Source organism: Lepus europaeus, chromosome 6, assembly GCF_033115175.1.
Source record: "Lepus europaeus isolate LE1 chromosome 6, mLepTim1.pri, whole genome shotgun sequence".
Taxonomy (NCBI): domain Eukaryota; kingdom Metazoa; phylum Chordata; class Mammalia; order Lagomorpha; family Leporidae; genus Lepus; species Lepus europaeus.
In genome coordinates this window covers 3570862-3584018 of record NC_084832.1, presented here as the reverse complement: position 1 = coordinate 3584018, position 13157 = coordinate 3570862, and the positions used below count along the sequence as shown (strand labels likewise).

Genomic DNA, 13157 nt, shown 5'->3' with positions numbered 1-13157 from the left:
GGTGGGAGGGTGGGACGGCGGGAAGAATCCCTGTGTTCCTAAAGTTGTATGTATGATATACATGTATACCTTAAATGAAAGGTTTCTGGGTGAAAAAAGAAAGAGAAAGTTGGAGACATCAGTGGTTCCATATAGAGGAAGGATTAAGTAGGTTATGCTTTACCAAATGTGCAAAACATCCTGTAAAAATGATAAAAAATAAAACCAAGAGGTGGGCGGTTTTCTGCAGCTTCCTGGGGACCAAAGGGCAATCCCTGCTGCACCTGCACAGCCTGAGAGAGAGGGGCTGTGTGGGACCCTGGGGGACACGGGGACAGGGGCTGTGTGGGACCCTGGGGGACACGGGGACAGGGGCTGTGTGGGACCCTGGGGGACACTGAGAGAGGGCTGTGTGGAACCCTGAGGAGAAACGGGGACAGGGGCTGTGTGGGACCCTGGGGGACACTGAGAGAGGGGCTGTGTGGGACCCTGGGGGGACACGGGGACAGGGGCTGCGTGGGACCCTGGGGGACACGGGGACAGGGGCTGCGTGGGACCCTGGGGGACACGGGGACAGGGGCTGCGTGGGACCCTGGGGGACACGGGGACAGGGGCTGTGTGGGACCCTGGGGGACACGGGGACAGGGGCTGTGTGGGACCCTGGGGGGACACGGGGACAGGGGCTGCATGGGACCCTGGGGGACACGGGGACAGGGGCTGTGTGGGACCCTGGGGGACACGGGGACAGGGGCAGGATCAGGCAGTGGTGGGGACAGGGGAGGGGCTGCATGGGACCCTGGGGGACACTGGGACAGGGGCTGTGTGGGACCCTGGGGGGACATGGGGACAGGGGCTGTGTGGGACCCTGGGGGGACACGGGGACAGGGGCTGTGTGGGACCCTGGGGGACACGGGGACAGGGGCAGGATCAGGCAGTGGTGGGGACAGGGGAGGGGCTGTGTGGGACCCTGTGGGGACACTGGCATTGGTCTGCAATTTCTGCTCACTTGGGGACCCTGCCTGAAGATCTGTGGGAACCACAGGGACCTGAACCCGCCTAAGCCCTGGCATCGCCTGCATTTTCCTTGGTTTTGGAGAAGTCACTGCATAGCTTCCGTGTGGATCAGATGTGGGCCACGGCTTCTGTGTCAGCACATCCCAGAACACACAACGTGGACACACATTCCTCACTGCAGGAATTAGTGCGTAGAAAGTAGAGGTGGAGTCGTGAAGATCAATATTCCAAAATGGATAACGAAATCTTGTACAGTCACATTGTATATGTTTGAAATTATAAGATGGACCTTCAGAGAGTCCATAGAAAATGTGTATTATGAAACAAAACATGCATGGATTTCAAAAACAACTTTTAATTCCATTTTTCATGAACTGGTTGAAACTACCCTTGTATCTCCTGTTTCGTCAAAGTTGTAAGTTTTCCTTCCTCTATTTAAAGTTAGTAGTTCAGAAAGCTCTTGGGACATGAACTTACTGCCTTCGAAAGATGGGCATCCTGCAGTAAGTTCTGTGATCTGTGTATGAATATGCTTGAAAAAACGAATCATGAGTTTATTCTCACCACAATACTTCCCTCTCTGTTTAACATTGCCATTGCAAAATTTGATGAGTGTTAAGTGGGCCGCAACTTGCGTAAGGATTATTATCAATTTGTTTTAAACATAGTTAAGATTTGATTTCATCAATTTTATGACTTTCTTTCAAACGTTTATTCAAGTTTTTGGTACATTTTTATCAGAAAGGAATAATTTCTTCTGAAATTTATTTTAGGTTTTGAAACAAACATGAACCTGACTACCCGGGATGATCTCTCTACATCAGAACTTGCTTCGGAGACTCAAGACAGAAATGCAAATAACCATGGAACTCAGTTATCCAACGCCCTGTCTAGTGCCATCTCTGCTGAAAATGGAAATTCAGTCTCAAACGGTAAGCTCTCTCTGCACCCAGAAGCAAAGGGAGAAAAGCTTTAAGCTGTATCAACTTTCCACGAAGAGTGGACTTAAAATACAAAGACGAAGACGGCTTAGGAACGAGAAAACGGAACATTAGCTGTGATTCCACCATAAGTGTTATTTTCAGCAAATTATTACGTAAGGTAAATAGTCTTCTAGCTAGTATTTGTTGGCTTGTCAGGGATCTGGAGGGTCAGGAAGAACTGCTGTAAATTGAATCCTACACTGAGTGGGAGACGGATGCTCTACCAGCAGTTGTAGTGTAAAAATGTATATTTTTCCTCATAACTAAGAAACGTGGAAGCAACAGCTACTTCCTGTCGTGTTTTAGGTGCATCTGTGAGTGTATCATCTCAAAGTCAGCTTGCTTCTGTGTACCCAGTAATGTGGAATAGATGCTGAAACAATTTTTTTCTCACTTATAAAGGAAGTCCAGGGCCTCTAGCAAAGACTGGTGGGAAAATTCAGGCCAAGCGTTCCCTGAGACTATGCAGGCGAGTGGAACAGAGCGTGGTTTTGTTAATTCCCATCAAAGGCGCTAGAGGTTTTCCAGGGACCGTGAGAGCCTGGGAAGGCACTGGGGGGCGGAGAGGGGTGCAGTGTCACCAAGGGGGCTCACATCCAAGCTCTCCTTCTGGGCACACTGGGGGCACGTGGCTGTCCAGAGAGGGCAGCTGAGACGCCGAGCTGAGCTTCTCCCCAGCCTCCTGGCGTGGCAGGGAAGAGAGTGGGTCTGGGGCTCACCAGCACCATGGGCGGGACCTTCGAGGTGTCCATCGCAGAGTCAGAGTGAGCCAGAACCAGGCACCAGAGCACAGCTGTGCTCTGTGCACAGAGTAGGATCGAGATGCCCCAGGGGAAAACAGGGCCTGTGGGTTCCTGGGAGAGGCACAGGTAAATCTGGTCAGGACCATCGGAGCAGCTTGGGCTTCGAAAGAGTCTCACACACAGTCAAAGCTAATCAGGCACATAAGTATGCAAAATACGTTAAATACAAGCAGAAGTAGCTGTCGGCTGCAGTGCAGCCACAGGTGCTCAAAAGATTAAGCCCAAATACGTGTAGTGCACCGGAAGATAAATGTTCTTCTCTGCTCCAAAGATTCGAGAATAAGCCATTCAGTCGAAATGGGAAACCAGACAAAGACTGTCTCATGGAGATTCTGAAGCTGAAAAAGACAGCAATGGAATAACTACAGCAGAGAATGAAGGCAATTTGAATTAGACGCTTGCTTGAGACAAAACCAAGATCGGCAGAAAAACAACTGGAGAGGTGGAAGAGAAGCCAGAGAAAAATCTCCAGAATGAAACACAAAGAAGCCGGAGCAAGGAAGGGGGGTTCCAGAAGGTGGTTAGCAGGTGCAGAGGACGCAGTGAGAGGCTCTTGGGATCTTGGGGACCGGAGCAGGAGGAACGGCAGATAACAGCCTGCTGAGAAATGTCAGCGAAGTCCCGGCCCCACCAGAGCACCAGCACACACGGTGGCCGGCAGTTTGTTGCCAAGTTCAGCGTAGACTTTGCAATGACGCAGGGACCCTACTCCTCGAGTGTCCGTGTCGTTCCTAGTCGTGGAAAACTGGACGTCAGTCGGGAGTCTGGCTGGTGACTGGACTGCGCTGTCCATTTCTGTGTGGCAGATTGCACCCCAAACTCAGCGCAGCAGGGATGAGCCGATGCTAGGGTTGTCTCGAGCCTTGACTGAGAGATGTCGTGTTTTCCAGGGTGCACACGTGACCGTGTCCGGTCTCGGGACATTCACATCCAGGCCCTGTCACGTGGGCCTCCGGTCAGGGCAGCCTCACAGCAGGGTGCTCGGCTTCCCCCGGGGCAAGCCCCCCAGAGCCGGCACCCAGTCTTCACCTGCGTGACCTTGGAGTTGCATCTCTATGCTCAGTCACATTCTGCTTGTTGGGAGCGAGTCCCTAAATCCAGTCCTCGCTCCATGGGAGGGGATCCCAGGGTATTGTGAGGGCCCAGAGGTGCTCCCTCTGGCTGAGCCAAGAGAGAGTGATTGACTTGCACAGGACAAAATGGGCGGGTCCAGCACATTGCACTCGGTGAACAGAATCAGGAGACCGGAGGGGCGATTTCTGCTGTGTGACACTTTGGAAAAGGAGAAGCTCTGGGGACAGCAGCAGAGGAGTGGCTCCCAGCTGGCGTGGCAGCAGGAGACGGACAAACGACGGCAGGTGTCCTGCAGGTGCAGGGGTGTGCACCTAAGAGGGCTGACGCTTGCTGGGTGCATTGAAGCTCAGTCAGTCTCACTTGTGTAGAAAAAAGTAAGACAAAATACAAAAGCAGACACCTGTGCAAAGCCCAAGTAGGAGAAACAGGAGGAAAACTACTACCAGGTACCATGGGGAGATGGTCGTAGAGACTGGGAAGCGGAGAGAACACGCACATTGCCTTCAAAGGAGCAGCAGCCAATGAAATGTCAAAGCAACACGCCCAAATGCAGCCCCTGCCAGTTCAGAATTTTCTAAGGAACAAAATATTCCTGCGAAGATGAAGGAGAGTGAAGGAACTGTTTAGAAACAAACTGAGAAGTGGAACACTAAGACTCAGAATGGGCAAAGACAGTGGAGTGGCGGGAACAAAGAACAGCAAAGTGTGTGTGCGTGGGTGTGGTCAGGCAGGGGCACACAATGCCCGGCACCCACCGACCTTACTTGCAGTCAGATCTCAGAGGCAGCCCCTGAGAGTACCAGTGGGGGCTCCACTTCCAAACTAAGCAAAGAAGTAACACAGACGAATAAAAAGTCAATCCATCAAATTACCGGGAAGGGGATTATCTGAGAGGTGAGCAAGTTGAAGTCTTGGATGGTGGATCCAGAATCACATGGGGAAATGACTATATTCAATTATGTAACCCTTAAAGAGATTCATTCAGTGTGAATCTATGTTGAAGATAATTAACAGAGTATTTTATTATGAGTTTTCAGTAGGGTTTTTAAGATGTATGTATTTTATTTGAAAGGCAGGGCGATAGGGGAGATCGAGTTGGGGAGACAGAGAGAGAGAGAGACAGAGATTGAGATTTTCCATCTGCTGGTTTACTCCACAAATACCTGCAACAGCCAAGCTGGACCAAGTTAAAGCCAGGAACCAGCCGGCGCCACGGCTCACTAGGCTAATCCTCCGCCTCGTGGCGCCAGCACACCGGGTTGTAGTCCCGGTCGGGGCACCGGATTCTGTCCCGGTTGCCCCTCTTCCAGGCCAGCTCTCTGCTGTGGCCAGGGAGTGCAGTGGAAGATGGCCCAAGTGCTTGGGCCCTGCACCCCATGGGAGACCAGGAGAAGCACCTGGCTCCTGCCATCGGATCAGTGCGGTGCGCCGGCCGTAGCGCGCCAGCTGCGGCGGCCATTGGAGGGTGAACCAACGGCAAAGGAAGACCTTTCTCTGTCTCTCTCTCTCACTGTCTACTCTGCCTGTCAAAAAATTAAAAAAAAAAAAAAGCCAGGAACCCCATGCTGGTCTCTCATGTGGGCGGCAGGAACCCAGGTTCCTGGGCCATCATCTGCTGTCTCCCTGGCACATCGGAAGCAGGTTGATCAGAAGTGGAGGTGAGATCGATCCCTGACAGTGCAGCGTGGGATGCGCCTTCCAAGCAGCAGCTTAACCTGCTATGGCACCATGCCCACCCAACACAGTATTTTAAAGACCAACATTTCTGAAAGTGAAATACCTGAAGGACTAAATGAAAAGGAACAGACAGGACAATGTATGATATGCATGTATTAAAATACAGTAATGGCGGTGCACACATTGTTTCGGAGGTAAGAATGGCATCTCTAAGGTAGTGGGAGTTCGGTGCAGCTGCTAAGCCGCCGTTGGGATGCCTGCATCTCACAGCAGAGTGCTGGGTTCCAGTTCTGGCTGCGCCCCTGCGTCCAGCACCTTGCTCATGCACACTGTGGGAGGCTGGAGGTGATGGTTCCACAAGCTGGGTCCCTGCCACCCACACGGAAGCCCCAGGTTGAGTTCCAGGCCCCCTGGCTTCAGCCTGGCCCACCCTGGCCTTTAGGGGGCGAGAGCCACCAGACGGAAGTTGCATTCATAATCTCTCTCCCTCTCTCGCGTTCTGTCTCATTGCCTTTCAAATGAATGGAAATAAACATAGTTTGAAAGAGAAAAATCTTTACAAAAGAATTATATCTGTAAGTCTTCAGTGAGTCTGAGAGGAAATTATGATATAAGTAGAAAAGCAAATGAAGAAATGACATAAAAGTCGTTCTGGGACATGGCTGACGTCTTAATGAGCGGGAGGCTTGGCTTCTGACCTCTGCATTACAAGAGAAGCGAGACTGGGAATCCACGTGAAAATGTCAAGTTAGAACAAGAAATTAAGCAGCAAAAAAAAAAATCAATAAACACGAAAACTTCCTTTATAAAATAGACAACAATGCTGAAATAAAAAAGCAAATTCTTTCAAAAACTTGCATTTGAGATCATTAACAAAATTGACAGTTCTCTTGCAAGGATGACGGAGAGACCCGGGACATGGGCTCTGTGGATCTTGCAAAAATTGTTAGCACAGTGACAGAAGAATGACTTTCTGCCCAGAAAAGTGCGTGAATTTATGCGAACGACACGTTTCTCCCTCCACCCTCCGAAAAATAACCGAAGTAGAGAAAAGAAAGCAGTAAAGTTATAAAAAATGCTATCAATTCATTAATTGCATTTGTAACAGAATCACTCAAGGCATACCTAGGCCTAAATGGTTCCTCGGGTCAGTTCTTTCGAAATTCCCAAGATGAAGTCATGCCTGGGCCACACGAACTCTCCCGGAAAACAGGAGGAAGAAAAGAAACTCCCCCAGGATGAGATCCCAGGAATAGCTACTGGATTTCTACAACTGGCACTGTAGGGCCTTTAGGGCGGAGCCCCCTAGGGCTTGGGGCTGCCCCAGCTGGACCCTGCCCCGGGCAGTATACATACACGAGCTGCTGGTGACCACAGAGGAAAAAGCCAAGCATGAGATTGTAAAACTTAAGGAAGAAACATTAGCAAAACACCCCTTCTAGCTCTGAGCATGTCAGGAAAGGGCTGATTGAACAGCACACACAAGGGTACTGACCATAAAAGAAGTCAGAAAAAAAAATACCACATAAATTGGGAGACAACATTTTCAATATATTTAACCAACAGAGTTCGCTTAAAAGAAAGTTGAACAGAGATCTGGGCGGGAGACAGGAGGAAGCACCCCAGGAACCATTTTAATGGCGCCCAGCCTCAGCAGTCCATCGTGTGACAGGTGCCTGTCGGGGATGAAGAGCTGGGAGACAGAAATTTTCAACAAGAAAATACGGTGAGTCCTAGTCTAAAGTCTAAAGAAAGCCGAAAGCCAGTAGAACCTAAAGAAACCCAGGAGAGAACAGAAGTGCCCGTGGGCATGACTTGGTGAGAGGAGGTGGCAGGAGCCCCCAGCTCCGACTGCAGCCGGCTCCAGACTCCGCACGTCCCACCCAGAGCACTGGTCTCAGTCTCCCTGCAGGGAATGCATTTTACAATGAAACCGGTTCCCTGTTGTCACCTGTGCCAGACCCCTTGAAGAGCACAAAACTTATGGGCGCGCACATCATTTCACCTGGAAACTTGTTCTTTCAAAGCAGCTTGGCGTGCCTGTACTGATCTGCTTTTGGGAACGCTAGATTTCTGGGGCTTCCCTGGAACTTCACCGTGATTGCTAGAATATCCAGCCCAATGCCCCAAGCAGTTGGACCCCCAGAAAGCACTGAGTGAAAGAAGGGAGTGTCACCTGTGAATCAGAGGGCATCGAGGGAAAAACGGCGTTAGTACCCTAAGACCGCAATGGCAGCGTGCGGGATCTGCATGGTCCTGACGATGCTTAAAGCAATTGTTAGCACCGACTCACGGTTCTCAACATACACTCAATGAAAACGAAGGCTCGAGGTGAAAATGTTTAACATATCTTGAAGTTCTCACCGGATCCCACATAGTGTCACTTCCTGGAGAGGGCTTTCTCCTGTGAATGCCAGGATCTACGTGCCACCTCTGCTTCCCCGCCGTAATTATCTGTTTGTTCATTTGCAGAAATATAGTTATGTGTGGGTAATTATAGCTATCACTTACTTTAATTGCCAGCCTTTTGCTGATGTGCACACAGGCTCCCGTCTTTTTTTGTACCCTTAATTATTCCCTGGACTTGCGGTTACTTATCATTCGATTAGAGAACGGTGGTTAGTGTCAGCACGTTTTCTCCCTATCAAACAGAGCAGCGTGAGCATAAAGATGTTTATTTTGTGAGGATAACAGCAAATCTTTTTCAGATTCCAAGCGGGGCCTTTTCTGATGGGTGAGGTTTTCTTTCTCGCCGCTCACTGAATGTATGCGTCTAGAAAAACAGCAGGCAGGGAGGCCACCCCTCCTTTTGGGTTTACTTTTTCTATGAAAACTGTCTGGCTTGCACTGTGTTCAGCCTCCCTGCACGCTAAGGGTTATCTGTGCTGATAAGCGTCTTTCGAAGGGCAAGCCCCGGGTGAGATCATTTATGGGACCGGGAAAGCTGCATTTTTGCCCTGAGCCAGGCACCCCACTGAACTCCGCACCGCGCTAGCTCCAAAGCCGCTGTTCGTGGGACCGCCCGAGAATGGTTGCCATCAGCTTCCCCTCAAAATAGATCCAGACCCCTGGCTGAGAGCCCGTGAAATGGACTTCAATATGCATTTTGCAGCACACTTTGCTTATGGAGATTGTACAGATTCTTTGGAACTGACTCTGTCCCCTGACTCAGAGCCCAAGGGCCAGAGAAAAGGAAGGGTGTCTCCGCCTGACTCTCTGGGATATTTTGCAACGATCTCTTTTGAGCAACAGAGGTCTCTTTGCAAAGAGGAAAGCTCCTGGTGGCATCTACAAGGCCTTTCCCCTCTCCTCCTCGTGAGAAGCATTTTGAAGTCCTATGAAATAATTTCTTAAAAAAAAAGATTTTTATTTATTTATTTGAGAGGTAGAGTTACAAACAGAAGGAGAGGCAGAGAGAAAGGTCTTCCATCCATTGATTCACTTCCCAAATGGCTGCAACAGCCGGAGCTGGGCCAATTGGAAGCCAGGAGCCAAGAGCTTCTTCTGGGTCTCCCAGAAGTGCAGGGGCCCAAGCACTTAGGTCATCTTCTACTGCTTTCCCAGGCCATAGCAGGGAGCTGGATTGGAAGAGAAGCAGCCAGGACATGAACTGGTGCCCATATGGGATGCTGGCGCTGCAGGCGGAGGCTTAGCCTATTACTCCACAGCACTGGCCCCTAAAATAATTTCTGATCTGGTCATCCTTTACATTCAAAATGACAGAGATGGTGACTAACAGGTCCTCCTCGCTCAGCACGCACACACACGCAGTGTCCTAGCTCCTTCACTTCTCACGAGACTTTCCGTGAACCCTCCTGGACCCTTTATGTGGATGCCAGGACCCACAGGGCCTTCGCAGTCGAGAGAGCTCCAGGCGGCAGATCCACACCGTGGCCGACCAGAACGCCCTCAAAGCCGTGCTCTTTATGCCCTTGGGGAAGGACATGAAGCAGCACTGGGCACCCTAGAAGAGGGAGGGAGCCTACCCTGCAGCTGCACCCTCCAGTGTGCCTGGTGCTCATGCAACTCCTCCCCTACCCTCCAGTGGCCGAGCAGCAGGTGGTGTCCTGGGTAGACAGCTCTGGGGGACTCCCACTCTGCATTACAACTCTGAGTAGAAGGCCTGGGGGGTTGGAGGGCAGAACGGATGCAGGCTGTGAAGACCTTGACCATCTACAGTTTGGGCAGGTGCAGCCTTTGAAAGTAGAGGCTAGCGCCAGGGTCGTGCTCGGCTTTTGGAGGGGCCCTGGCGTTCTCGACACTAGTTAAAATGCACCATGAAATTCTCTGCCCCCAAGACTTTGGGCATTTTCGGGGGTCTTTTCTTAACAGCATTCCCCTTAGCTGCATGAGGAAATCATTGCTATGCTTAAAAGAAAGATAGGCAGTGGCTTAGGGACACAGGCTCCGTCTACTCGGTGCGATGACGCTCTGTGTGGGGTTTGTCAGAAGAGACAGGGAGTGACAGGTGATAGTGTGGAATGCTGATAATCCCAAAGGTCGCCGTAGGGACATGGCCTTCCACTGCACACTCCCTCTGCTTTACGTGTCTTTCAGATTCTGTAAAACAAAGTTCTGAAACCCTTGTTAGTTTGGCAGGCAAAATGGGTTGGTTATTGGAATCTTACCTGAATCCCTTTGCACACTCAGTAGTGATGGCTAATCTGTTCATTATGTGCTGGCTGTTTAACCTGGGTCTCCTTGATTCTCTATACTTCTTCTTGGACCATTTTTAAAAATCTGAGGGTAGGTCCTTTATTTTGTCTTGGAGGATATTTTAAGACTTTTTTTTAAAAAAAAAACTTATCTAGTATTTATATTTATTTTATATTTATAATATAATATTTATAGTACTTATATTATCTAGTTTTTGAGAGTTATAGAGAGAGGTGGAGACAGAGAGAGAGAGGTCTTCCATCCTTTGGTTCACTCCCTAAATGGCTGCAATGGCTGGAACTGAGCCAATACAAAGCCAAGAGCCAGGAGCTTCTTCCAGGTCTCCCACATGAGTGCAGGGGCCCAAGGACTTGGGCCATCTTCTACTGCTTTCTCAGGTGCATCGGCAAGAAACTGGATTGTGCCGGCACTGCGGCTCAATAGGCTAATCCTCCACCTGTGGCGCCAGCACCCTGGGTTCTAGTCCCGGTCAGGGCCCCGGATTCTGTCCCGGTTGCTCCTCTTCCAGTCCAGCTCTCTGCTGTGGCCCAGGAAGGCAGTGAAGGATGGCCCAGGTCCTTGGGCCCTGCACCCACATGGGAGACCGGGAGGAAGCACCAGGCTCCTGGCTTCAGATCAGCACAGAGCGCCAGCCATAGCGGCCACTTGGGGGGTGAACCAACAGAAAAAGGAAGACCTTTCTCTCTGTCTCTCTCTCTCTCACTGTCTAACTCTGCCTGTCAAAAATAAATAAATAAATAAAAAGAAACTGAATTGGAAGTGGAGCAGTCAGGACTCAACCAATGCCCATCTGGGATGCCGGAGCTGCAGGCTAGGACTTTAACCTCCTGTGCCACAGCGCAGGCCCCATAAGACTTTTAATTGCTGTAAATAAATGTTCTATGTTGTTCTTTCTAGATTTGCATTTTATTTTTGTGATGTTTCTGGCATGCATTTCTCGTGTGTCTTACAGAGACATCCATCCAGTTTTTCCTTCATGGTTTGTGCCTTTGGTGCAATGTGTCATTAGATAATTGGCCTTTTAACGTGGCAGCAATAAAGTATCGTGTTGGCTGGGAAATGGATGTGTGGAAGCCCTGCCATCCAGCCTCCCTGGCAGCCTTGCCGCCCGCGTTCAGGCTGTCCCTGTGCTGCCCCCAGACCACGCTGCCTTGGTGTGCTGCCCATGGTGAGCGTGGCTGCAGCCTGGAGCATTTATTCCACCAGTCCCAATTCCACCACTCAGTCCCAGCAGCTTTGTCAGCTCCTCCTGCACTGGGGTTAGGACATTGACATTGTCACAGAGGGCCTCTGCAGCCCCCTCCCCAGCTCCCTCCAGCTCCCTCCCTCTCCCGGTGCTCACTCCTGGTTGCCTCTGCATAGCCACCTGCCTAGCATGCACCATGCGTCCCTCTTGGCTGAGGTCCGCCGCAGCTTCTGGGACTGGTGATTTCTTTAGTGCAGGGGTGTGAGATGCCTCTTAAGTCACTGCTTGGGTAATGAGGGCCCCATCTCTCCAGTTCGCTCCCCGCTGTCTACCAAGTGTGGTCACATTTTTATGAAACCTTCTGAGGAGCACGCTGCCATCTGGCCTGCCTCCCTTCCACGCCTTCCCCAGCATCTCCATCCACCTGGATGTGCAGCAACCTGGCATTCCATTGCCGTGCCTCCCTGCTTTCCATCCGGGTGTGCCCTCGCCAGCCCTCCTCACCTTGCACAGACCTTCCCGGCCTCGAAGGCTCAGATCCTTTGGCAACACCTCCGTGAAGTGTCTTCTGAGCCTTCTGTCGGAGTAATCCACGCTGTCTCCAAGTTCCTGTTCTGTGCCTGGCTCTGTTTAACCCTGAACTCCCTCTGTTGTGTTCGGGTCAGGGGTCATTGTCATTAAATTAGAAGCCCCTCGAGGGTGGGGGCGTCCCTTCACTCCCCAGTGTATTTCCCGAGGCCATATGCAGAAGCTGTCCGTCAATATCGCTGAGCTATATCTAATTGACCCTATGTAATGCGCGTGATGCTATTGATTTTGTGCTGAGTCTGTACCCTTTTCATCTACACTAAGTTTCTGTTCGGATTCTGACAGCAAACATCTAACGTGCCATTTAGTTTTGGAAAAAGCAAGTCACTGTTCTCTTCCCCTGTCTCAGGAGGCAGCCTGTCCAGAGGCCCAGCTGCTCATCCTGTTTGTCCATCAGCCGCCTGCCTCTCCTGCCACCCATCCTTCTCCAATCCTAAGCTTCTTGCGGTGCCGGGATTCGTGGAGACGTTCCGTTGTTTGGTTTCTTGGCCAGCTCTCTGCTGGTCTCGTTGCCTTGTGCTGATCCTAGGTGATTCAGGCTGCCTTCTACCTGTCTGAATTCCCGGCTGCTTTGCCACCGCCTGCTTGGGTGCAGGCTTCCCTGCAGGGTGCAGTGTGTCAGCCCAGCGTCCCCGCCTGCCCCCTACACCTGTTGCCTTTGCTCATGGCTGAGACCAGTCCCGAAGCAGCAGTCTGCCCTGTCTCGATGAAGTTAGCCCCTCGGTGCTGAGCTAGAAGATCACTTGGCGGGCCTCGCTATGTGTTGACAGGATGGTGTAAACTTCCCCGAGGAACTCGCTGTCCTATAATTGGAAAAAACGTGCCGTGATTTGCTAATGATTTTTCATTTAGGAATCTTGTATGTGTTTAATCAATGATGCTGTGCTAGTTAATCATGCTCTCAAGTGGGAGTGGTAAGCGCTCGGCATTTGCATTTCTCCAGGTTGAAGTCATTGCCCTGGCTGGTGATTTCTCCTCTCTCTGTTTGCGTTCATTCGTCAAGTCCCTTGTGCCGATAGAAGACACATCCGGCACAGAGGTTCTCTGCCGTAGTCGGGGAATGGCTGTGCTCCCCAGGGGACACGTGGCGGCACCTGGGCACCTTCTGGGTTGTCGTGATCGGGGGCGCAGCTGGCGTCCAGTGGGAGGATGGCAGGGACTCTGCTCAGTGTCTTG

At 51.0% G+C, this 13157-nt stretch overlaps 1 protein-coding gene across 1 annotated transcript in view; it reads left to right on the top strand.

Annotated features, from left to right (window-relative positions):
• Positions 1–13157, top strand: part of MYO16 (myosin XVI) — a 514229-nt gene that overhangs the window by 468290 nt on the left and 32782 nt on the right. The window contains exon 32 of the mRNA XM_062195254.1: positions 1767–1925. Within this exon, the coding sequence (XP_062051238.1) occupies positions 1767–1925 (159 nt within the window). The remainder of the gene's footprint in view (positions 1–1766; positions 1926–13157) is intronic.